The sequence below is a fragment of the Cyprinus carpio genome, chromosome B5 (genome assembly GCF_018340385.1).
Source record: "Cyprinus carpio isolate SPL01 chromosome B5, ASM1834038v1, whole genome shotgun sequence".
Classification (NCBI taxonomy): domain Eukaryota; kingdom Metazoa; phylum Chordata; class Actinopteri; order Cypriniformes; family Cyprinidae; genus Cyprinus; species Cyprinus carpio.
This window is the reverse complement of record NC_056601.1, coordinates 23,477,883-23,503,568: the sequence shown is the minus strand read 5'-3', so window position 1 is coordinate 23,503,568 and position 25,686 is coordinate 23,477,883. Positions and strand designations below refer to the sequence as shown.

The 25,686-nt window shown below is 39.0% G+C and overlaps 2 protein-coding genes across 2 annotated transcripts in view; one reads left to right on the top strand and one right to left on the bottom strand.

Annotated features, from left to right (window-relative positions):
• The first annotated feature begins 191 nt into the window (after positions 1-191).
• On the top strand, positions 192-14,443 carry tmem232 (transmembrane protein 232). The gene is made up of 13 exons (XM_042724979.1): positions 192-387; positions 539-650; positions 981-1,086; positions 1,375-1,532; positions 1,761-1,857; positions 2,480-2,595; positions 2,674-2,822; positions 2,944-3,055; positions 5,517-5,694; positions 11,956-12,125; positions 13,501-13,784; positions 13,999-14,077; positions 14,288-14,443. Exons 1-13 carry the CDS (start codon positions 254-256, stop codon positions 14,441-14,443), a joined length of 1,851 nt encoding a protein of 616 aa, XP_042580913.1. The 5' UTR covers positions 192-253.
• Positions 14,444-14,445: 2 nt separating this feature from the next.
• man2a1 (mannosidase, alpha, class 2A, member 1) overlaps positions 14,446-25,686 on the bottom strand; it is a 59,563-nt gene continuing 48,322 nt past the window's right edge. Inside the window, exons 21-22 of the mRNA XM_042724978.1 lie at positions 19,664-19,777; positions 14,446-16,422 (exon numbers count right to left, since the gene is read on the bottom strand). Of these exons, the coding sequence (XP_042580912.1) occupies positions 16,270-16,422; positions 19,664-19,777 (267 nt within the window). The 3' untranslated portion in view covers positions 14,446-16,269. The remainder of the gene's footprint in view (positions 16,423-19,663; positions 19,778-25,686) is intronic.

Below are 25,686 nucleotides of genomic sequence, written 5' to 3'. Positions count from 1 at the left end.
GACATAAAAGGCTAAATTATGAGATAATAAGTAAATTATGACAAAATGTCGTGTCATAAAGACGTTTTATTTCATTTCAAAAAGCTTTAGAAAGTTGTGCACCGCAATTTAAAAGTTTATATTAAGACATGTGCATGTATGATGTAAAACATTGTTTTATTGTTTACTGTTGACAATGTAACCATAGCAACAGTTCGACGTCCCCAGCAGTGTGGACAGTTGCATTGTGAGAGACTGTGCTGAACCTGTCAATATGCCTATCCTCAAAATTCCTATCAAACATTATTTAGGAATAGTGTCTCTGTCTCAACAAGAGGATTTCAAAAAACGTTTCAGAAAAAGGGCCGAAGAAACTGATACTGCTACAAATGCCACCGATGTCAGAAGGTATCTGAATAAATAAAGTACAATTTTGTTTATTTTTTTGCTGCGAAAGCCAAAATGAAATAACGAAAAAATTGTATATCCATCCATTAAAACGTATATTATTGTTATTAAAATTGTGTTTTATTAAACTGACATTTGTCGTATTTTATAGAAACCCCTTTGAAACAACAGAAGGCTTCATTGGAAAATACAATCACGCACAAGGCTGCAAAGAGCAGGAACAGTATGAAAATCTCGCACAGCAGTTTCTTAGTCGATGCAAGGTATTAGGCCAAACATGCTTCCTTAATTTTTCAATCGGTTTAAACCACTGATCTATATATATATATATATATATATATATATATATATATATATATATATATATATATATATATATATATATGTTCTATATTATAGATCAGTGGTTTAAACTGTTTTAGAAAGAAAGCTTCATTACAGAGATATATTCGATTCAGAAAAACCCTCGAAAAAAACTTCTGACTAATAGTTTAAAAAATCGACATGTTACTCTCTCCAGCCACAAGGTGGAGACGAATCTCCACTGATGAAAACACTCGACTCAACCGCAGCGATCCGCTTTTTTTCCTCAGCGTCGTGCAGGATTCACATCTGGAGGTGAAGGCAAGCATGTTGATCTCCCCGGGGCCTGGACACAGCTTCTCCTGCTGAGCTCGTGCAATGGAAAAGTTAGAAATGGTGTGTCAAAAACTTGCAGAGACTGACAGCTTCTATTTTTACAGTTGGCTACAGAATTTACAGTGAGAGTCACAGAGGCTCTCCATGTGTTGACTCCAGTAACGTACTCAGAACATATTAGTACTTTTATATGCCATAAGACTGAATAATTACAATACTCACATACCATGGTTACACTCCAAGGTACTTCTAAGAATATTGTGGTACATACATTTTAAAAACTACGGTATGTTTTGGTGTATTTTGGTTAGTGGAAAAGTGGCAGATGATGCTGATGGGTTTTCTTAGATTCTTTGGATGTCCTGGTCGAGTCATTGGACCATGCACCTGTTGATGCAGATCAGATCCCTGTGCTCTTCCACCTGGCAGAGTCAGCCCAGTATTTCCTGTGCTCTGAAACAACTCTTCTGGACCAGCCATGTTCTTATGAGATGAAGATGCTACAGGTACATGCCAACACGCTGTACAATCTCTAAACATGTGCAGACACTTTTCATTTATTCATTATTATTATTATTATTTATTCAGATATTTGCTAACTAAACACAAGCCTTTTCTCTATGTAATTAAAGAATGATCTATATATCAGTCCTTATTTAGCCTATATATCTTTCTTTTCATATGTAAGTTCTGCTGACAGTTTCACTCTGGTATTTGTTTATTTAATTTTACAGCTTTGTTATTTAGTCTCTCTGAGGCTGTTCATCTTTAAACTGAATGGTAATTTGAAGGGACATCAGCCAAGCAGCATCTATCTTCACAGCTTAAAAGGTCTGAGACAGTCTTAGGTCAAACATTACTTCAAAATGTCAAAAATGAGTGATGCACTAACAAGTTCAAATTATGGCATACAAGTTGATTTGTTAAGATATTAAGTCATAACTATGAGATTAATCCCTAAATCTTGATGTAAAAATTGACATAAAAGGTCATAATTATGAAAAAACTTGTCATTATGGAATAAAAGTTGAAATTGTGATATACCAAGTCATAATTATGACATAAAATGTCATTAATAATTCATGTAATGACTTTTAATATCAGAATTTTGACTTTGTGTCTTATAATAATGACTTTTTATTCATAGTTATGTTTTACCAATGATTCACAATGATTGTTATTCTTAGACGGCAGGAACGGGCTTTCTTAAATATGTTATGTGACATAATATGTACAGTTTTTCTTTTTCAACTGCTTACAAACAACAAAATCTTTACTTGTCACAGTTTCTGAAACCTGACACTCAAACACCAGATCTGCAAGTTATGATCTAATGACAGGTGTTTTCAAAGTATAAGCGTTATGTCAAAACTATGGCAAGTAAATCGTGGGACGTGTCTCAAGAATCAGTGGAATGCATGTAAAGTTAACAGCTGGTTTCATCTGTCAACAGGGCTGTTAAAATGTGAGACACGCTACCAAGAGTTCCCCAACATGTTATTTGCCGTTCACTTCATGCTGCACGTCGGGGAGGATCTGTGTGCTCTTACCAACGACAGTTCAGTGCAGGTTTGAAGGCTGGGTCAGCTGTATCAGAAAGAGAGAGCTGAATGATTCACTGAAGTGAAAACTCTACGTGATTGACAGGTCTCTGCGGAAGCACAGGAGCATGGTGTTAACCAGATACTATGGCACTGCCTTCTCAGCTATCACTGTGTGCAAAACAATGGCACTCAGCTCTCTCAAGTGATCAAACAGCTTATGTTGCTGAGAGATAAACTTCAACATGACAACTGGTGCGTGAAGTGTTTGGGAGATGCTTTCCGCAGGTTTTTACGTTATGTAAGCAGCTTATAGGTGGAACTGTAGGTTAAATCCCACAGTAACATCAGGCTTTTTCACCTTCTCTTTTCTCAGGGCCCACTGTGGGTTAGGACTGATGATTCTGGGAGAGGCTGCCAAATCTAGCATGCTGTGCCTTCAGACACTTATGAACCTTCACATGACCCAAAGACAAGAAAGTTCTCAGGTGCATAAGAATGTAGAGGGATGGGGGGAAAAACACATTGAAACACTGATTGAAAGGAATGGTTCAAAACAAACGAGTAAATGGAAATCAGTTGGGTTCGGATACAAATAATGACAAAATTTTAAAGTTGTATGACTTTAATCTAGTTTTTCAAATATTAATATGCAGTGAAGTAGTTTTGTGAAAATATTTTCCTGAGATACTGAACAAGATAAGGTTAAGTAATAAATTCTTTATTATGATTTATGTATTTATGTTTTATCTCCATGGTATTTTTGACTTTATGCCCCCAAAAACAATATCAAAATGAATATTAATTGAGAAATAAAACAACAATGGTAGAGTATGCTGCAAATTTTCTTTATAAATGAAGGACCTGTACAACATACTAAATTTGCCAAAATGTGCAGATTACAACTAAGCACATTGTTCACAGTATCTCAAAATGCAATGCACTTGCCCTTGCAGTTCAGCATACAGATGGCCTTAAAGGGGTCATATTTTCATCAAATTTTTCTTTTCTCTTTGGAGTGTTACAAGCTCTTGGTGCATAAAGAAGGTCTGTAAAGTTGCAAAGACTAAAGTCTCAAATCCAGAGAGATATTCTTTATAAAAGTTAAGAGTAAACCACACTCCCCTAAAACGCCTCGTTTAAACACGCCCCCACATCTCTACGCCAAGATGTGGGAAGATTTGCATAACGCAGCCCAAACGTTCACGCAAAGAAAGAATGTGTAACTTTTATTCTCGCTGTTGCTGCCGGCGCCATGTTGTGGAGACGCTGTGTTTGATTGTGAAAGTGAAAATACTTTGTTTGGCCTTCTAAAAGAGGACACAACTAGAAATCAGTGGTTAAGTTGTATTTACAACACTGTTCCAGAACAGTTCAACCCAAATATTCAGATGTGTGCAGTGCATTTTATGGAGGACGAGGACTGTGTAGCCGTGTAGAGTAGCGCTTGTTGTTTGTTGTTTCTCAGATCACAAATGCAGACATGGTTTTATGTTTACACAGCGCAATATGCAACGCGTAAAAAGACAGTACAAGTCATTATAATCAGTAATTACATCCCCACTGGATGCAACAAATGCCTCGTTTGTAATGGGTTTTATTGGTTTTGTCTCATTGCACTGGGACACGGCATCACAGTATGGTAAGGGCCGGAGCATTTCCGTCACATGCATGAGGTATTCGGCCAATCACAAAGCACTGGATAACTGGCCAATCAGAGCACACCTCGCTTTTCAGACCGGTGAGCTTTGTAAAAACTGACGGCTTTCAGAAAGGCGGGGCATAGAGGAGAAACAATAATGTACAGTATGTGGAAAATAATGTTTTTTGAACTTGAACCACATAAACGCATTGCATTACACCAAATACACAAAATAATGTTCTTTTTAGCAACATCATATGACCCCTTTAAAACTAGCACAAATAGGCAAGTTGAATTTAAGTCAGTGTCTCTTATTAATGTTTGCGGACTTCAGGAACATAAATAAAGGAAATTATTCTATTTGGAAATCAAAAGACTGACATTCAGTGAAAAACCTCATCATAGAACACGTTATACATGTAAATGTGTTCAAGAATTGCGCGTTAATATAGTTTTTGACAAAAGAGATAAATGACAGAATTTTATGAATGAGAATAACAGAACAGAACAGAAAGAGAAGTTTAATTTGTATCGAATTAATCCTACTCAAAATTCACCCCCAGTTTTCTGAGTTATCGTCATCATTTAATTTGCCTTCCTCTCACCTATTTCAGTACTTTCTAATGAGGCACTGTGCCTCCTCTCTGCTCTCTGGGTTTCCCTCTCTGCCTACAAAGTCCCATGGGAGGAGGCATTTAAACTGAATCTTCATATGGATGGGATTATCTCTAAGATATATGCAATTATCCTGTCAAGGGATAATTCTCACAGCATTAAAATAATCAGGGCTTGGGAAGAGGAACTTGACCTCGAGTTGACTACTGGAGTTCTTGTGCTAGACTTAGCTTTATACAATTTAAAACGATTCACAGAGCTCATCTTTCGAAGGCAAAACTTTCTAAAATATATCCCAGTGTTTCAGATTCGTGTGATAAATTTTTGTCCCAAGTTGCAAAACTTTTGGAATTCTTTTTTTAAAATAGTTTCTGATGTCCAAGGGGTCCAGTTAATTGTCTGCCCTTTGATTGCAGTCTTTGCCCTTTTAGCTGGAGACAGGCTGATGTCATAGCTTTTGCATCTCTTCTTGCTAGGCACAGAATACTGTTATCTTGGACCTCCCCTCAAGCCCCCTCTATTTCAGTTTGGCTTAAAGATTTTAAAACTTGAAAAAAATGTAATGTAAAAATGCAATTTGCAACAATAAAAATAAAAATCACACCCAGAACAGTTCTAAATAAATCTCTAATCATTTGATTCATAAATACTCGTTGTATGATTTATTATTTTTATGTATTTTGTTAATGCAGGAAATGACATCGCAGAAAGCTTCCTGGCCGTGGCAGCTGGAGTACATTTACTGCTCTGTTTTGATCAACATTTGCCAAAACAGCTACTGTGCTGAAATTAAGAAAACAGCCCTCAGTGGACATTCAGACTCTACTCAGTGCAGACGTTCAGGAGGACTTATAACCTTGCTAAAACAGTGTAAGTGCTTTAAACAGAAAGATCTGCATACAACGTCTACATGAGACTAGAATCATAACTCAGAAGGGGCTGTGGGCAATTCTGTCTATTCTGTGTGACAAAGTTTATGTACAGTGGCTTCCAAAAAGTATTAGGTGACATAAAAGTAAGATTTTAACTGATTAAACAATAGACAAAACTATTGAGACACTTTTCTGGTTGTCAAAATGTTTGTATTTAATGTGTTGAGCTGTCATTGGTCGAATTGTAAAAAAAAAAAATCAGAAGGGATGGTGGACAATTTCTTTGACTTTTTATTCTTTATTAAACAGCTCCTTCTGGGGTCTGAAATGAAGGAGTTTTGTTCAATACTGCTACTTACCCTACAATACCCTAACCCTAACCCTAATATTTTTCTGAATGTGTTTTTGTGCTGGCACCTTGGCAGGTTTAGGACTGTCATGGATAAATAAAGATGACAATAAAACCACCCGTAGGTGGCAGCAGGTCCCTGTTTTAATAAATGATTTATTGAATCATTCAAATCAAACGATTCGTTCAAAACATCTCGGTTACGTATGTAACCACGGTTCCCTGAATAGGGAACGAGATGCTGTGGTGACGTCACCGTATGGGAACACCTTTAGGTGTGAGGAATGTCTGAAGCCCTATACCATCCCGCCAATTTTATTGGCCAAATAGCGCTTGGCACCACCTTACACATGCGTACGCATAGTATACCTGAGTGCCGCGCGCTATTTCGCTCAGATTTCATGAACTGAAGAAATGATATCAAGGTACGGAACGGCCGGACCGCAGCATCTCGTTCCCTATTCAGGGAACCGTGGTTACATACGTAACCGAGATGTTCCCTTTCATAGGTCACTTCCGTGCTGCGGTGACGTCACCGTATGGGAACCCTATACCATAACGCCTGACGTACCTGATAGTTGGGATCCAAGGAAAGCATCTGCTCAAGTGGATAGAACCCGGGAGCCAGGAGCCATCCTCACATCCAGACTGTAAAACTTGACAAAAGTGCTCGGGGAGGACCATCCTGCCGCAGCACAGACATCATATATAGAAGATCCACTTAGAAAAGCTTTCGATGAAACCACTGCTCTGGTGGAATGAGCTCTAATTCCTAAGGGCGAAGCGAGTCCGCGCGCCTCATAGGCTAGAGATATAGTCTCCACCAACCAATGGGACATGTGCTGCTTTGTGACAGCATGGCCTCTATTTTGTGTCCTAACAGACAACAGCTGGTCGGACTCACGCCATGGGGCTGTTCGATCAACATAAGTCTTCAGCGCTCTGACAGGGCAAAGACTCAGATCTCCTAGCACCGCCTCAGCAGGGGGTAAAGCTTCCAAGACCACTTGCTGAAAGTGAAAAGGGTTCGAGGCGACCTTGGGGACATAATTAGGCCTCGGTCGCAGCAGTACTTTCACAAACCCTGGTGAAAAGTCCATGCAAGAGGGCTAAACAGAAGGGCCTGCAAATCCCCAACTCTCATGAGGGAGGATAAAGCCACAAGAAGAACTGTCTTTAAAGTAGGATTTATTTATTTTTTAAATTTCCAAGGGCTCAAACGGATGTTCTGATAGACCTTGCAACACAACGAATAAATTCCATGAAGGAACTCGTGCAGGGTGGGAAAGGCTTTAGCCGTCGCAAACCCTGTATAAGCAAGAGACCAGCGGATGATGGCCCACTAAAGTACCATCTATATATACGTGGTTAGCTGAAATGGCTGCCACGTAAACTTAAAGAGTGGCTGGTGTTACTTCATCAGAAAAACGGTCTTGAAGAAACTCCAGTACTGAAGCCACGGGGCAGTAAACTGGATCTAAATTACAAATTCCACATCAGGCAGTAAACAGTTTCCATTTGAGAGCATAAAGCGTCTCGTAGAAACTGCCCTAGAATTCATTATAGTCTCGGTGGTTCCAACTGAAAAACCGGGACATATTAACTCACTCCGCTTAGAGGCCACACCAACAGCTTCCATAGATCTGGCCTTGGGTGCCAAGTCATCCCTCGTGCTTGCGATAGTAAGTCCTGTCTGAGCGGAATCTCCCATGGAGAGCCCGCGACAGATTGACCAGATCCGCAAACCACGGCTGTGTGGCTCCACACTGTCCAGCCAAATTCTGGATAGCACTGCTGGAATTAGTCGAATTGGAGGAAAAGCATAAGCTGGTCCTGGGCCAATCGTGAGCTAACGCATCCAAGCCTAGGGGCGATGGAGGGCATAGGGAGAACCATAGCGGGCAATGCGTAGTCGTGCTCGACATGAATAAGTCCACTGTCGCTTCTCCAAATACTTGCCATATAAGGCTACCGTTTGGGGGATGCAACCTCCATTCCCCTTGCTCCAGGCTCTGTCTGGAGAACAAATCCGTTCCGAAGTTAAGTGCCCGGGGACATGAACCACTCGGATCGACAGAAATCTGTTCTGAGACCAAAGAAGAATAATCCTCGCCAGCCTGCATGGGGTGAGAGCGTAATCCTCCTTTCTGATTCAGATACGACACAACCACTATGTTGTCTGACCTGACTAGTACATAACGGCCGATCAGCAGATTCAAGAAATACTGGAGAGCTAGAAAAACTGCCAGCAATTCCAACCTGTTTATATGCCAGCCGCGTTGTGTCGCCGTCCATGCTCCGTGAGCTGGGCGTCCTTGACAAACAGTTCCCCAACTGGTCAAAGACACGTCCGTCGTGCCAGTCTCGCGGGAAGCACGAATCCCCAGCTGAACTCCAGTTTGAAGGAATTTAGCTGACATCCATGGTTTTATCGACATAACACACCTCCGTGTCACCGAAATCGTACAATGCGGAAAACAAGGGGGTGAATTGTTTTGGCTTTTCGTCCACCACTGAAAATGGGCGCATGTGAAACAAGCCCAGACGGATTACAGGGGATGCCGCTACCATTAGACCCAAAAGTCTGAGGCACAAACTCACCGTCACTGCGCGACCTGCTATGAAATGGCGCAGGCATAACGTGAGAGACTGAACGCGCGGGAGAGATAGTCTTGTTGTCATCGCGCGAGAGTCCAAGTCTATTCCCAGAAGGTTATCTGCTGAGAGGGAATTAAAACACACTTCTGGAAATTTGTGCGTAAGCCCAGGCTGTTTAGATGATTCAGCACAAGATCCCGATGGGAGTGTGCTTGAGTCTGCGATTGTACTAACACCAGCCAATCGTCCAGGTAATTCAATACACGAACGCCCTGGAGCCGCAACAGGGCCAGAACTGCGTCCATGCATTTCGAAATACTCGATGAGCCAAGGCTAAGCCGAAGGGAAGAACACAGTATTGATAAGCTTTGCCCTCTAAAGCGAATCTGAGGAACTTCCTGTGTCTCTTGATGATCTGAATATGAAAATATGCATCCTTCAGATCGATCGTGACAAGCCACCTGTTTGGTTGAATCTGAGACAGAATAGACTTTACCGGTAACATCTTGATTTTTTTGCTCATCCTGAGTGCAAGATTCAAACAGCATAAATCGCCACTTTTTTTTTTTTTTTTTTTTTAATCAAAAATATCTTTTTTTTGATCTTACTGTGTGTGAGATTGATGTGGTTTTAATCCAATATCGGTTGGCAGAGATGCTCCTGCCGCAGCACCACGATTTCCTTTGGTTTAACAACCATGGGAAGATTTCCGCGGCAAGAGACGGGCCTTTCTGAACTGAATGGTGTATCCGTGACGAATTGTGCGTAACACCCATAGTGAAAATGCCGGGCAAGCGCTACCCTGCGGCCCGGAAAACGTAGTGGTTTCCAAGCCTCCGCCTGCAGCATTCCCACATGCATTAATGTCCGAGCACGGAAAGCTCACAGCGTCCGTAAGCAAGGAAAGCGCATGTGTCAAAGTCACTACGTTTCATTGTGTCTAATCCTGAAGTGTATCCACGGCAGGATTAAATCCAACAAAATGAACATCAGGCCCCGCCGCTAGCGTTATTACGGCAGCTGTGTGGGCCGTCATAAACGGGCGGTCTTAGTCAGCCTCTTGTGCCGTCCCTCAAGTGAAGCTCGATTGTGCAGATGATGCTCGAGTGATGCCGATCCAATGCTGCGAGACTTTGCTGCGAGACAGTTAGAGCGTGGGGACTGCAGTGAGAGGGTTGGATGTGCATTAGCGGTCCAACAGCGCTCTCCGGTGGAGGGCACAGTCCCTGACGAACAGCAGAAGTATCAGGAACTGCTGTAAGGGGATTGAGGAAGAGAGGCTTTGCCGTCCAACTCAGGTTTTCTGTAATGTCGGCGAGATTAGCCAAGGTGGCGCTCGACCGTTAACATCCCCGTCATAGAACGGTTCACAGCTCGGGCAGTATGTTTGGTAGCACTTAGCGCCAAATCTGTTGCCCCCCACAGCTTTTTCACAGCCTCTGGTTGTGATATCTTTCTCGTTAAGAACCGCCATCAAGTGAAGTAAATTTGCCGAGATTAGACGCGACTCGACACGCCTTAGAGAGGGGGCGAGACTTTAGGCCGCGGCCGAGTTCGGCGCGATACGCTAGGCTAGAGAGTTCGTCCACCGGCGGCATCGCTGTATAACCGCGGTCCCCCATGTCAGCAATGGTGGCGAAACCCGCGGCGTTCGTGACGCGCGCTGATTAAGGCTGCTTCCAGGACCTCAAAACCTCTTGGTGGAGATCCGTGAAGAAGGGTAGTGGCTCACGGGGGGGATAGTTTATCCACCACAGGGGTAACCAATTCAACAGCTCACTGAGAAAGGGGAGGCGCGTTTCTCCTGTCCGCTCGGAGGGAGATAACCGCATGTGCCGGCCAGAGCGTACTCTGAGTCCGAAGCCGCGGTGGACAAACATAGTTTGTAAAGCAAATCTGCTGATTTAACACACTCGAGTGGGGGAGAGCGAGCGAAGTGGAAAACTCCAGCGCATCACTGTCCTCATAGTCCAAGCCGCACACATCGCCCCAAACCACCGCCTCGTGCGGCGCCTCGGCGACCGCAGAAGCGTAACGGCGGGGGTTAGATGCGAGGCGACCCAGAGAAAATACACTCCCGAGCGCAGAACTGTAGCCGCAGGCTATTACAGAGAGAACATGTAGAGAGGCTGCTAAACGAACCTCTCATGAGTGCCTCCCCGTGATAAACCCGTTATACGGCTCTTACCTTTCGTTGACTCATCGCGTCCGTGAAGAGTAGTTGAACACTGCTCGAAGAAAAAAACGCTGAGAATGCGAGATGGTTTCTTTAGGGCACAGATGATTCGCTTTCCTGAAGGAAATGAAATCTGAGTGAAATAGCGCGCGGCACTCAGGTATACTATGCGTAGGCATGCGTAAGGCGGTGCCAAGCGCTATTTGGCCAATAAAATTGGCGGGATGGTATAGGGCTTCAGACATTCGTCACACCGAAAAGTGTTCCCATACGGTGACGTCACCGCAGCATCGAAGTGACCTATGAAAGGGAACTGCTGATTCAGTTAGAAACGAAACAAGTGAATGGACCGTTGAATCACTGGCTCACTTGATTCGTTCAGAAACAGATTCAATCAAGGATCTACTTTTCAAATGAGAAACTCACCGAGATCTACCAGGTGAAAAATAAATAAATAATAAAATACATACAAAATAAATAAATAAAAAAGTGTGTTGGGGTGTATCTTTATATTGCATTAATTTAAATTTTAAATAAAATACTAATAATAATAATGTTCAATTCTTAGTACCCCTGTAGAACTGTGCCTGCATTTACCTAAAGCAGTGGTTCTCAACCTTTTTTACTCCAAGACCCCCTCCTCTCCAAATCAATACCGCAAGCCCAAACTTTTCTATTCACTAAAACCTTTGTATTTGTTATTACTTTTTAATTACATGTTTTTTTTTTAAAAAACAAAACAAATTCAAGATAGATTTAAACATTCCATGTTCTTTTTTGCAAACATACTTTGCAAAAATGTCATTGCAGATATTCTACACAACTTAAAATGATGTAAAGCTCAATATACAGTAATTTTAACATATAAGCACAAGTCAACCTGTCATTCCAAACAGTACCACAGGGAGATGCCAAAGAACTGCATACTAATATTAATAATACACAACATTATTATTCTAAGGAGGATGGTGGTTTTACTGAGGGGATGCTTTTTGTAATTTTTTTCCACAAGGGGGGTGCCATCCTGAGCCCTGGTTACTCAGTGTTAACTTGAGAACTGACTTCATACTGCTAAAAGTTTTAGCCACTAGTCTTTTATCATACACTGAAAGTAAAGCACATATCTGTGTTTGTAGCGCAGGAAGACATGTGGAGGCTGCGGTACAGTGTGGTTCAGGGTTTGGCTCAGATTAGCCACAGGATCACGCTTCAGGATGGTTTGAGGAACACAGCCTGGTTAACGCTGCAGAAGCACCTGAAGCAGGAGACAGACCTCCGTGTCATGAACGCTGTGAGGATCACTGAGGTACTCCAGCTTCCTTCTGCCCAAATATTACAACACTACTCACAGCAAACTCAAGAAAAACAAAAGCCCTCATTTGCTTAACCTGGCCTGACAGTTACTCTTTTAAACCTTTCACTGGGTAATGTTTCAGGTGAAATCTTTTGACTTAAAACTTATATAGAATCATTTCTTTCTACTAAGAGAGACTTGTGTTACTGAAGTCCGTCAACATTAGTTAAGAGACACTGAAGTCAACATGTCCTTATCTGGTAGTTTTAGGGTCATCTGTATGTGCATTGTGGGATATTGGGCAAATTTAGTAGGTAATACAGGTATTTTATGCATGCAGTAAATTTGCAGAATGCACTACCATTTAAAAGTTAAGATTAATTTTTTTTTTTTTTTTTAAGAAGACTCTTATTCTCACCAAGGCTGCATTTATTTGAATAAAAATTCAGCAAAAACAGTAATATTATGAAATACTATTACAATTTCAAATAACAGTTTTCTGTTTTAATATATTTTGAATAATAATTTATTTCTGTGATGCAAAGCTGAATTTTCAGCATCATTACCTCAGTCTTCAGTGTCACATGACCAGAAATCATTCTAATATGCTGCTCAGAAAACATTTCTTATTATTATCAGTTGTTCTGCTTAATAGTTTTGTGGACACTGATACATTTTCAGGATCCTTAATGAATAGAAAGTTCAAAATAGCATTTATTTGAAATAGAAATCTATTGCACCATTATCAATATCTTTAATGTCACTATTGTTTTATTTTAATGCATCCTTGCTGAAAAAGATATGAATTTCTTTAAACAAAAAAAAAAAAAAAAAACATTACTGACCCCAAACCCCAAAACTATATACTGTAAAAATGGTAAACGTAGAAAGTTACAGTAGTATGTTATCTTGAACAGTGGACAGGGCAGTGTTACTTAAAAACAAAAAGTACAAAAGAAAGAAAAAAAATAAAATGTAAAAATGGTGAAAGTGGAAAGTTACAGTAGTATAAAAAGTACAAAAGAAAGAAAAGAAAGAAAGAAAGAAAGAAAGAAAGAAAGAAAGCAGATGTTTTTTTTATATCTCACCCTCATCCAGCTGAATAATGCATGAGGCTTATGTAGATTAAGTCTAAATTTCGAGTTTTATTGTGCCTAACACTAAGGTGACATGATAATAGAGAGCTCATGAGGCATCAGAAAGGAAAGTCAATCTGAATTTAAACAAAATGCTGAAGCACATTGTTGTAGCTTTAAACGTTCATCTGATGTGACTGCATTAAACTCTGACACTATGAAATCAGACGAGTCAAGAACAGAATCTTAATTTGAGATTCTACATGATCAATAGGACCTACAGTTTCACCCTCTTATTATCTCCATTCCAGGGTGATAAAAGGCTTTTGGAGAACCACAGAGAGAGGATGAGAAGTTCACACACAGCTGAAGTGTGCGTATGTGCACAGAGCGAGCAGATCACTGGTCGGCTAGCACACTCTCTTTCCCAGATCTGCTCTTCAGTTCAGCTCACTACTCATTCTGCAGACCACAGGCACACAACAAAAACCACCAAACCCAGGAAGGAGGCAGTTTCCACAGCCAAGGCCGGAAGAGGACACCCTGAACTGATCACACCCCACTCCATTACGAAAGACCATCACAAGACACAAAGGTTATTGGCTTCTCTTCTAAATATTGCATCTGTTACACTAACAGAAAAATACTGTAGTTTTGTGGTTGTTAAATTTGATTACTTATCATTCACCACTCATCCAGTACCATTGGAATATTTCAAAATACCACAGTATTACCATCTGATACCATCACTGTATCACATGTGCCTCATTTGATCTCTTTCATTTCAAATATGTGCCATATTTGATCAGACAGGGCAAACATGAAGCCTCTCATCTGGACCGGAGAACCAGGACGGATATTGATCTGATTAAAGTTGTGGAAGATCAAGTGAGTATTTCATTCTCTTTGATTCAGTGCAGTAATCCATCAGCCAGTCAGAGATGGCCGATCCGCTAAGCGGTGCTAATGAAGTTTAGATTAGTATTTAGATAGAGGTACAGTAGCTGTTTGTTAATGGGACCCAATGAGCTTGAGGCTAGAGAAATATGTGCAGAGAATTGCTAAAAAATCTATTAATATTCTTTTGAAATCTTTTAGTGGCGAAAGGAACTGAAAATAATGATGGAAAGAGACGAAGAGATGGAAAAGACGGAGCTGGAAATAAGAAAGCAAGAGGAAGAGGAGAAGATCATGAAGAAACACATGGAAAAGGTCAAAAAGAGTACACAACATACCATGAGAAATAGTCCTTAAAATCCAAACAAAACATTTTTTATTTTTTTTTTGTAACATCCCTTTTAAATGACACAATTGTGATTGGCAACACTGGTAAAAAGATGCATACTCATCAGATAGTCACCACAATTTTCAAGATTAAAAAAAAGAGGAATGTTCTCACAAGGTTGGAAAGCATCGGCCTGCTTTCATTATCCTGATTCACTACAGTCACGGACCAATTTGGTCATAAAAGTGTGAATTAAGCAGCTAGTTGGAATACAGTGATCACAGCACTTCTGACTGACCAACAGAACAGCAAGCCAGTCCATATTTTCATAAAAGGAAAAATTACCATTTGAAAAAAAAAAAAAATCACAGTAGCAAGTCAACAAATAATCATCCTTCATCACGCTCAAGACAAGCAACCAACTCTGTTATCGACAGTCTGAAAGCAGATTTAAACAAGAAAACACCTCATAAAAGACACCCAGAGTGTAAGACTTCAGGAATAACCATCACAGAATGAAGGAAACCGCATTTGAGGAAAACATTCATAATACATGTCATAACATGTTGCAAATCTACAACATACCAGAAAAAATTCTCAAGAATTTGTCAGGTAAAGCGGGGAGCATTTCTGACTTGATTTAAGATAAACCCCGTAGGTCCCATGTTACCAGTCGGTTTAAAAAAATAGATCATTGTTGCATAAGACACAAATGTACATTTGCATAGTTTGATTGTGTAATAAATCGTACTTCTAAGATCATTTCCATTCATAAACCTCAACACAATCACACAAAGTTTATAATCCATAATAACAACGACAGCATTTTATGATTCGTTACTCCTTTCAATTAAACCACTGCGTGAATTTATATTTCTATTGATAAAAATATATGCATGTTTATATTCATATAGCCTAATATATTAAATAAAACATTTCATTTCTTCTTTGATAATTATCATCTCTGGGAACAATGGAATTCAATTTTCAGTATACATTCTTTAGGAGATTGTTGCAAGACACCGACCCACCTTTGATGAATTGAAGTTGAACCGATTTACAATCCTTCAGACTGCATAAAATAGACAAAAGGTGACATGTATACAGTATGTTTTAAAAAAAAAGCTAAAGAGAGAATCTGAGGCTTCATCATTTCAATTTCAAGTTGCATTAAACCCATTTCAACGAATTTGATAAACCCATGTAACTTGCACTCCTTTGCAAGAGACATTTAAAAAACAAACAAACAATAGCAGTTTAGTTGACCTGGATTCGAAAACACCAAAAATACAAAATGCATGATTGTAAAGATAAGTGGTTGTTTAAAGATGACTAAAAATTTCTTTACACTAATTTCTCACATCCATTAAGACAAACACCACCCCATGAGACTAAGGCACAGTTCTGAGTCAAAACTCTGGGATTGCAACAAAGTAATACAATCAAATAAAATTTCTGGTAAGACTCCAATCAATTTTACAATCTGTATATATTAACTTTCATCTGGCAATTGTGAGGATAAAATGGGAGCTTTTCTCTTCGTCTTGTAACAGAAGTAAGAAGAGCGTTTCTTGCAACATGCCCACTGTAGCAACACTTTCAAAGCATACAACAGCTTGTACGTTCCCAGTACAAAATGTCAACTTGCAGCACAGTGAATCACACATAAAAAGCGTCTCGTTATGTTAAATAACCTGAGAGAGCTGGTTGGGAAATCTTGGAGATTTCATATTGCGCTTTGCAGTGAAGCTTAAGGTTTCTGTCGACAATCGTTTACCGAGTCCTTGGCTGAAGGCAACAACCTCACGGCTCTCGAGTGTAAAACACGGAGGACGTGAGCAGATGTGACTACAGCTCAGCTCAGCTGCAGGCGGTAAGTCCTGATTTCCATGGGTTTAAGGCTGATCTCCTGGGGGTCTGCATCACTATTGTATGTGTGCATCAGAGACAGCGATACAGGAGTGATGCTTTTCAGCTTCAAATCTGTCAGGAGCTTCTCTAAATGAACCTACACACACACACACAGCAAACACAGTATGGTGATTAGAGCATTTCAAAACGCAACATGTTCAAGTATGCATTTAGTCACAGCTTTAGCTTTGCCTTTTCACTTGTAAGAAGTGAGATGGTTAGTATATGTGACAGTCTGACAAGTTTAAGCACAGTGAAAAGTAAACAACTTGAATTTTCTTATGGGACTTTTTCTGTAAATAGCTAATTTACATAAACATCTTACAGGTGATGTATCATTTTCGAAATGTTTCTTCTGTCTCTTGTTAATATGCAGAGCAACTATCAAGTTCAATTTTAGTAATTTTGTTATGTGCGTATGTCATTTGAATTTGAATGCGTAGGCACCTCATTATTAATATCAATATTAATGTTAATTTTCTTATTATTCTTTGCTCTTGAGTCTATGGCACCTCATAGAACCACTTGTGGGAAAGTAATGAAATATGGCACACAGGACAGTCTGAACATAAACCACAGCAAATTTGGTGTCAATTCAAATCAATTCCTCTAGCACCACCAACCGTCCAGCTTTTGAACCTTAAGGGTTAGAAACAAATTCTCTCTCTCTCTGAATCCTTGGCTCAAGACATCGATTCCATCACTTTTAATTTTCTAACATCCTACTTTTTCCAACTTACAGTTTTTCACTTCGGCTTTAAATCATTAGATTATAAAACCAATAGTTCTGATTCTGAAATCTGATTGGATGAACTGTTTTCCAATGCTTTGTAAAGTAACCTTAATAAGCTTAAATTTAAATTAAATTAAATTAAATTAGGTGGGGTTTTCAAATTTTTATTCTTTATTTATCACATCCAAAATAAAAGTTTTGTTTACATAATATATGTGTGTATACTGTGTATATTTATTATGTATATATAAATACACACACATGCATGTATATATTTAAGAAGAATATGTTATGTTTATATATTAAATATATTTATATATAATATAAAATATAAGAATATAAATATATAAATGTATATACATGTAAATATTTTCTAAATATATAATTTATGTGTGTGTATTTATATATACATAATAAATATACACAGTATACACACATATATTATGTAAACAAAACTTTTATTTTGGATGTGATTAATCGTGATTAATCATTTGACAGCCCTAAAATTAAATTTAAAGATTAGCTTTTAGCTTAAAGAAAGTAGCCTCATTGGTGCTTCTGAACCCATATTATAGCTTGTTAATTATTGAAATAATGTTTTTACATCCACCCTAGCTCTCCTAGGTGAGCTCATCAGAATTTATTAATAAAGTGGCGATATCTAATTTGTCTTTTAGTTACATTTATGCATTAAGCAGACACTTTTATCCAAAGCGACTTACAGTGCATTCAGGCTATACATTTTTCTTTACCTCACGTGTGTTCCCTGGGAATCAAACCCACAACCTTTTGCGCTGCCAACTCAATGCTCTACCACTGAGCCACAAGAAAGGGTTAATTCACCCAAATATGAAAATTAGCCCGTAAATTACTAACCCTCAAGGCATCCTAGGTGTATATGACTTTCTACTTTCAGATGAATCCAGTCGGAGTTATATTAAAAATTGTCTTTGATCTTTCAAGCTGTTTAATGCCACTCAGTGGGTGTTGCATGCATCAGTCCAAAAGAAGTGAAATAAAAAGTGCCCATCCTTGATATAAAGTGTCTCACACATCTCTGGGGGGTGAACAAAGGAGAGAACTGAAGATAATTGATGTGTTTTTGTAAGAAAAATAACCATATTTAAAACGTTATAATCAATTTAATCTAGCTTGCGCTCACTGTTGTACACGGAAGCAGCTCCAGGCTGATGACGTATGGAGGTCGGCTTTGCGAATGCACCGCTTAGAAGTGACGAACGCAGGGGAGAGATCAAAACAAAACAACGGTCACTGATTAGAAGTACAAAATGAGGATTTGTAAAGAAGAATGTCTGAGGATTTCGATATAAGCCAAGAGGAGACTAAAGTAAGGAAATGTTGCTTTCTTTGCTCCTGTTAACAAACGTTGGTTTCACAAGACTCACCAGCACATGCTCAACACTGACCTCTTACGTCATCTGCCCGGAGCTGCTTCCGTGTACAACTGTTGGCGCAAGCTACATTAAAGGGATAATTACGTTTCGAATATGGATATTTTTCTTACAAAAATGCATTGAGTCGCTACAGGAGGACTTTGTTCACCCCCCAAAGCCATGTGAGACGCTTTTTACTATGGATGGGAGCTTTTTATTTCACGTCTTTTGGACTGATGTATGCAACACCCGCTGAGTGCCATTAAACAGCTTGAAAGATCAAAGACAATTTTTAATATAACTCTGACTGGATTCGTCTGAAAGAAGAAAGTCATATACACCTAGGATGCCTTGAGGGTGAGTAATTTATGGGCTAATTTTCATTTTTGGGAGAACTAACCCCTAGAGTTTTTCAATAAATATGCTAACACAAAAACTCAAAACTTGTCTAAATTATAAGTCCTCAAGTTCAAAACAGGTACTTAATATTTCAATAGCAGTGGTTCTTATTAGGTTACTTCCCTGTTTCCCTGAAGATCACAGGTAAGGTTCAGTTTCTTGCACCCACAGATCATTTCGCTTCATAAGACCTCAATATACCATTATACCACAGGTATTAGGTGCTTTATTTGCCTTTCAAAGTGACGGTAGCCATTGACTTTATGAATTATGAATCACCATTTTATTTTTTTATTTTATTACCATTTTATTTCATTTTATATATCACCAAGGACCACGGTTTCACCTAAAAAATCTTCATTAAAGAAGAAAAAGTCACCTACATCTTGGGTGGCCTGAAGATGAGTAAATTAACAGCAAATTTAAATTTTTAGGTAACTATCCTTTTAACTGCTCACTGGAGGGGAAAATATTTGTTTTCTTACCCACTACTGCATGACTTTAGAAGACTAATGCATTTATATCACTTTTATGGTACTTTTGTGTCCTTTTTGAAGCTTGAACGCTCCAGTGCCTTATCATTGTAACTGGATAGAAAGTTCTCCCTATTGTGTTCTATGGAATATTAGTTTTGTGTTAAAAAGAGATTTTCATTTTTGCATGAACTATACTTTTGGGAGCAAATGTACAATCTTTTTTTTTTCTTTTTTAATATAAGCCTCAAGGTCTTCCAAAACTTAGTAGCAGTGATAAGACCCTCTGTAAATTAGTGATGTGTGTCTGTGTGTGGGAAGCCGTGTGATCTGCTTTACCTTGCCACGTGTGGTGGTACACAGTAGGGCAGTGTTCCGATTGGAGAAGCCACAGTCAAAGCCTTTTCTGTGCAGTATCAGAGCAGCTTGCTCGGATGGACCTCCCCCTTCCTCCTGCGAGAGAAGCGAGACAGAGCCTCAGGCCGCATAAACACAACACTGTTTCTCCTCCACACGCACACACTGGGCCAATTATGGAGCGCTGCCTTTCACTCATCAGCTGCAGCTCAGCACCACATGAGAGTCTCTCCCATCCCAACACCATGGAGAGAGCTTCTCCTCAAGATTTCAGAAAACAAAGGAACTTAAAGCAATCCTGTTGGTTTGAAATAACTTGACCTTTATTGATAGCATGTGACAAGCTGCTGATTTGCGCTGAAAATAATTTTGACGTATCCATAGGTTTGTAAAATCAAACAAAGTTTGCATTTACAGTAATGCACTTAGAATGGATTGATGGGGCAAGGCATTCTTTTGGTAAAAAGAAGAAATGAATTTTCACTTATTTCTAACAGAAATGAGCTGTAGTTGTGCAAACCTGGACTTCCCTAAAGTTGTATAGAGAATTATGCGTTGATGTAATTTGGCTGAAATTTCTGGTATCCTTGCACGTATCGCATCACAGTTACAGCATTTACGGACTTATCATGCTCATAAACATACAGTTCAAATACTGGATTTGAAATACTGGTGATTAATTCTTTACCAATCCACCAAACCAAAATAAAAATTTTCATTTAGCAGAAAACAGAAAAAAATATCAAATATCAAATTGAGTTGTATATAAAAATGTAAATTACACATAAGGTAGTTTATATATAAACTTTTTAATGATATGTTAATTATGTTTTTACTCTAATTTGTATATAATATAATATATAATATAAACATTTCAACTGTGATAAATTAATCTAATAGAAGCTTGTTTTCATGAAAGATTTATATTAAATTAAATAGAAAAAAAAACAGGCTAAGTAATAATATAAAGAATATGTAATATAGTGCATATAATAGGCCTTAAGCAAAATGCTAAGGTAAATGTAACATTACATGACAAGCTGTTCTACTTACATCTTACATCATAGCTACATTATACTATAAAGCAGGGATAGGCAACTCCGGTCCTGGAGGGCCACTGTCCTGCAGAGTTTAGTTCCAACCCTAATTAAACACACCTGAACAAGGCAATCAGTGTTTTTGGGATTACTAGATAGATACAGGCAGGTGAGTTTTTATGAGGGCTGAAGCTAAACTCTGCAGGATAGTGGCCCTCCAGGACCGGAGTTGCCTATCCCTGCTATAGAGCGTCAAAACAGCTATTATTTAGATAGAAAATTGACCGAATTTAAAAGCTCATGCTGTTTCATATCCAAAAAAGTATCAAAACGATTAATTGTGCACTACACTGGATCTTCTCCATCCAGTTGGTTTGCACATTATACTGACACCTGTTGGTCTGGATGTATTGTTTGTTTACTAACTGTAGCCACTTTGTATTATTGCTGTTGCCATTGTTAGTACTAATTGGGTGCATGACACAAATGCATTACAAAAATTATAGGGCGCAACTTTAAATCATGTGGCTTTATTTTCAAGAAAGCGTGTATGTAATGTTTTCCCAATACAGTGTCATTCCCCAGTGGCATTTTGCCCCAAACTGGAGTGAGAGTTAATTATTTTCTATGGTAGCACTTCTATCGAACCCGGAACATTCCATTAACTATTTTCTGTCATTATTCATAATAAAATTTGCACTTGAATCTGTACTTGGCCCTTCATGAACAGTGAAACAGGAAAATATTTACACACACCCCTCTGCTCAGCCGAATCTCTCATCACTGTAAACCTGGAGCACTAGATTAACAACAGAAATAGTAAATCACTCTGCACAGTCCATAAAGCTCTCACAACCGAGATACATTTTTGGTCGTGCAAAAAAATAATGAAATGTACTCAATGTCTTCCATGCTTGAAAAACACTTTCCATTTGCATAAAAGGTGTCCTTGAGTGGATATTTCCACGACATGCAACAAAGGAACACTCAGGCATTGTTAAATGATTTTATTCTATTTCAGTGCACCAAAAGCTCTTCTACACTTCAGCCAACTATCCTGTCAATGATTTTAATGAATAATTACATATATCATGAATGAATTCAGCAGTTAAAGGGATTTTTCTGGCTTTTTTATGGTCTGTAACTAACACTCATGTCATTGCTCAATCAAATAATTTGGGAAAGTATAATTCTGATACACCTTAATGTCAAAACTAAATTTGAGTGGCCATGAATGTAGTCAATAAGTGTAAGAGAAACAAAGCCCAACGTTTTAACAGCTCTGCTCCACACCCTAGTTAGCTGTCTACCTAGACAGCATTTTTAACCATTCTAAACATAAAAGGTTGTTCTAAAAAACTGGCAAAATTACACTTTTTAAAATAATATTATGTTGGCCAAATTCTAAAACAGCAATTGACGTATCCTCTGTGGATAAGCTGAATGTATGCATATTATTTGTTAGCTTAGAACATGTTAACATCAAATCCTTTTGGAATGAAATGTGCACTCCATTCCATTAGCGAACTACTATGGTGTGCCCTTGAAAAAATTGGTACACTTCAGCATACTTTTAAAAAGAGCACTTATTAAGGATAATAGAATCTACTTCAGTGTGAACTGAATGTACTGTTTTCAGACACTTAAATGCATGTTCATTGCAATTAAGTGAAAATTTAATATCATTTAATTTGCTAATAAATGCATTTAACTGAACTCTAGATTGCTTTTTGACCCACTTAGGTACATTTTTATATGTAATTTCACAATTACTTTTACTAAATTTGGAATATGCTTAAAGTGTACTGCTATATGTACTGACAGGCATGGTAAACTAAAGTATTTTATATCATATAATGTCATATACTGTATAACAGAAGTCTATTGAAACTTGTAAGTCATGTATTTAAATAGATTTGTTATTATACCTCTGATTATACCAATGATGAAGTTACAGTTGAGTACAGTTTTAAATGTAATATCGAATAACACTGCAGATAAAATTATAATTAATTACTTTACATATGCTTTAGTATGTTAGCCAACACATTAAAATAAATTGAAAAGTACAACAAATTATTAAACTGTAATGATATAAAACTTGTCATGAAAGTGTTCTCTCTTTAAATACACTAAGTGGTCTTTTATTTCCTTACAGTACAGTTCTTTTACAGATATACTTTTAAGATTCAGTACACTAAAAGTGCACTTTTCAGTTAATATTGTTACGGTCCCTGGTCTAGGTCAGGGAAGTAACATAAACAACACAACACTGCTTCTCAGTTAAGTCTTTTATTAGACTGTTCTTGCTCTCTTGATTGTTTTTAGAACATTGCATTTTAGATTTAACAAAGTATCCTGAGTAAATCAGAAAAATTGAACAAAGGGAAAAAAAAGAGAGAGAAAAAAAAGAAGTTGAAGCAAAATCTTCAGGGGTGAGCTAATGCCAAAATAACAAACAAAAAAAAGAAACTAACTTTCCCACAAGAACTAACTTCCCTAGGAACCACAAATAAAGAAAACAAAATATACAATAGCATACCCTATCTCCTTAACTAGCCCATAAACAGGAGAAAAGTATAAGGCCGTTTGGCCTAAAGAAAAAAGGCACTCACCCCCTACAGCTTCTCAAATTCATTTCATTTTGACAGAGGTGATCACAAAGGCACTGAGGTTTCTAAGAGCATGTCACAAACAGTTACCAGTGGCTAACAGCACTCTGTTACCACTACACAGAGCACAACAAACACATTGTACTACACTTTCACAGGTCACACCCACAGTACAACAAAGTGCAGACAAAAAAGAAAGGCAAGGAGCTCCCTCCAGAGTTATTCCAGGGGATTTTATAGTCCCGGCCTCTTTCTCTGGTCCAACCACCAACGGCTTCTCATTAAATCCAAGTCCAATCCTAGAGGAGAAGGAGACAGCAGGAACAACACCAAAAACCTCACAACCGTAACACCCACACCCTTAAAATTACAAATCAATATTTGTAATTACAAGACAATTCTCAATCCCCAAGGTTACATGGTGCACGTGACAAGGCATCAGCAAGCACATTCTCACAACCCTTCTTGTGCCGAATTTCCAAATTAAAACCTTGTATCAAAAGAGAGCAGCGCATCAGTCTTTGATTTGAATTTGACATTCGAAAAAGGAAAAACCAGGGGATTATGTTCCGTATACACCAGGATGGGAACATTACAAGCATCAAGATAAATTTCGAAATGCTGCAGTGCAAGCAACAGCGCAAGAGCCTCCTTTTCGATGTGTGCTATAACGTTGCTGCGATTTCGTAAAATTTCCTTGAAAAATAAGATACTGGGTGATCAATTCCCGTATCATCCTCCTGAATAAGGACTGCTCCTGCTCCCACCTCACTCGCATCCACTTCCAATTTAAATGGTCGCGAAAAATCCGGAGCTGATAAAAACCGGAGCACTACACATCAACGTTTTAACAGCATCAAATGCTGACTGACACTCTGAGGTCCACTCGAAAACTTTAGCTTGACCAAGCAAGTTGGTAAGGGGTGACGCAACTTCAGCAAAATTCTTGCAAAAAGCTCGGTAATATCCCGTCATTCCCAAGAAACGACGCAACTCTCGTTTTGTTTTGGGAGCTGGAAAATCAATTATGCACTCAACTTTTATGTCGACAGGACGCACCTGTCCTTGACCCACACATTTCCCAAGGTATGTCACGACAGCTTTACCGAACTCAAATTTAGCAAGATTCAAGGTAAGAGATGCATCACTTAGTCGATGGAAAACTGCATACAGACTTGTTAGATGCTGTTGCCAGTCAGATGAATAAACGACAATGTCATCCAAGTATGCCTCACAATTCTCTAACCCAGCCAGCACTATTCTCATTAGGCGTTGGAAAGTGGCGGGTGCATTTCGCATACCGAAAGTCATCCTCTTGTACTGCAGGAAGTGGTCAGGCGTAACAAAGGCCGAAATCTCTGAAGCCCTGGCTGTCAAAGGGGAATCTGCCAGTACCCCTTTAACAGGTCAAGCTTAGTTACAAACTTTGCAGCGCCAACCCTATCAATACAATCATCCATCCTTGGTAAAGGATAGGAGTCAGGTTTTTGTGATGGAATTTACCTTGCGGTAAATCGGTGCAGAATCGAAACTTCCCACCTGATTTAGGCACCAACAGACAGGGTGAGCTCCATGGACTGGAACTTGGCACAGCGAAACCATGTTCTAACAAGTATGCAGTCTCTTCTTTGCATTATTCCTCTCTTGATGGGGTTTACTCGATAAGAATTTTGCTTGATAGGAGAGCAATCGCCCACATCAATATCATGTTCCAGTACTGTGGTTTGACTAGGCACATCAGAAAAGAGAACAGGAAACTTTTTAATGAGCGCAATAACATCATTCCGACACGCTTCACCCAAGTAACACAAATGGGACATTAAGTCCTCTAAAAGCTTTGAATTGTCCAGCAGAGCACATGAGACCTCTCGCATTCTAAGCCCATCCTCCTCAGGACAATACACGGCTGCCATAGCAGCAGAGATGGAATCAGTGACTTTTGGCAAACTCTGAGCTACCTCCCTCTGAGTTACATCCCTCATTACATAGGCTTTAAGCATATTTATGTGACACACTCAGGTCTTTCGCTTCCTGTCAGGAGTATTAATGACATAATCTGTGTCACTTAATTTCTGCTTGATAGTATAAGGACCCGAGAACTTTGCCTGTAATGGCGACCCTGGAAGAGGCAGAAAGACAAGCGCCAAATCACCTTCCTGAAAACTTCGATAGACACTTTTTTTTATCAAAGCGGGTCTTCATTTTGCTCTGAGTACGTCCCAACTTCAAAAGTGCCATCTCACGAGCTCGGCCTAGGCGTTCTCTGAACGAACTTACATATTCAAGTACGCTGGTTTGGGGGGTTGTCTCTGCCAGCAACTGTTCACGAAACAGTTTTAACGGGCCCCGCACATTG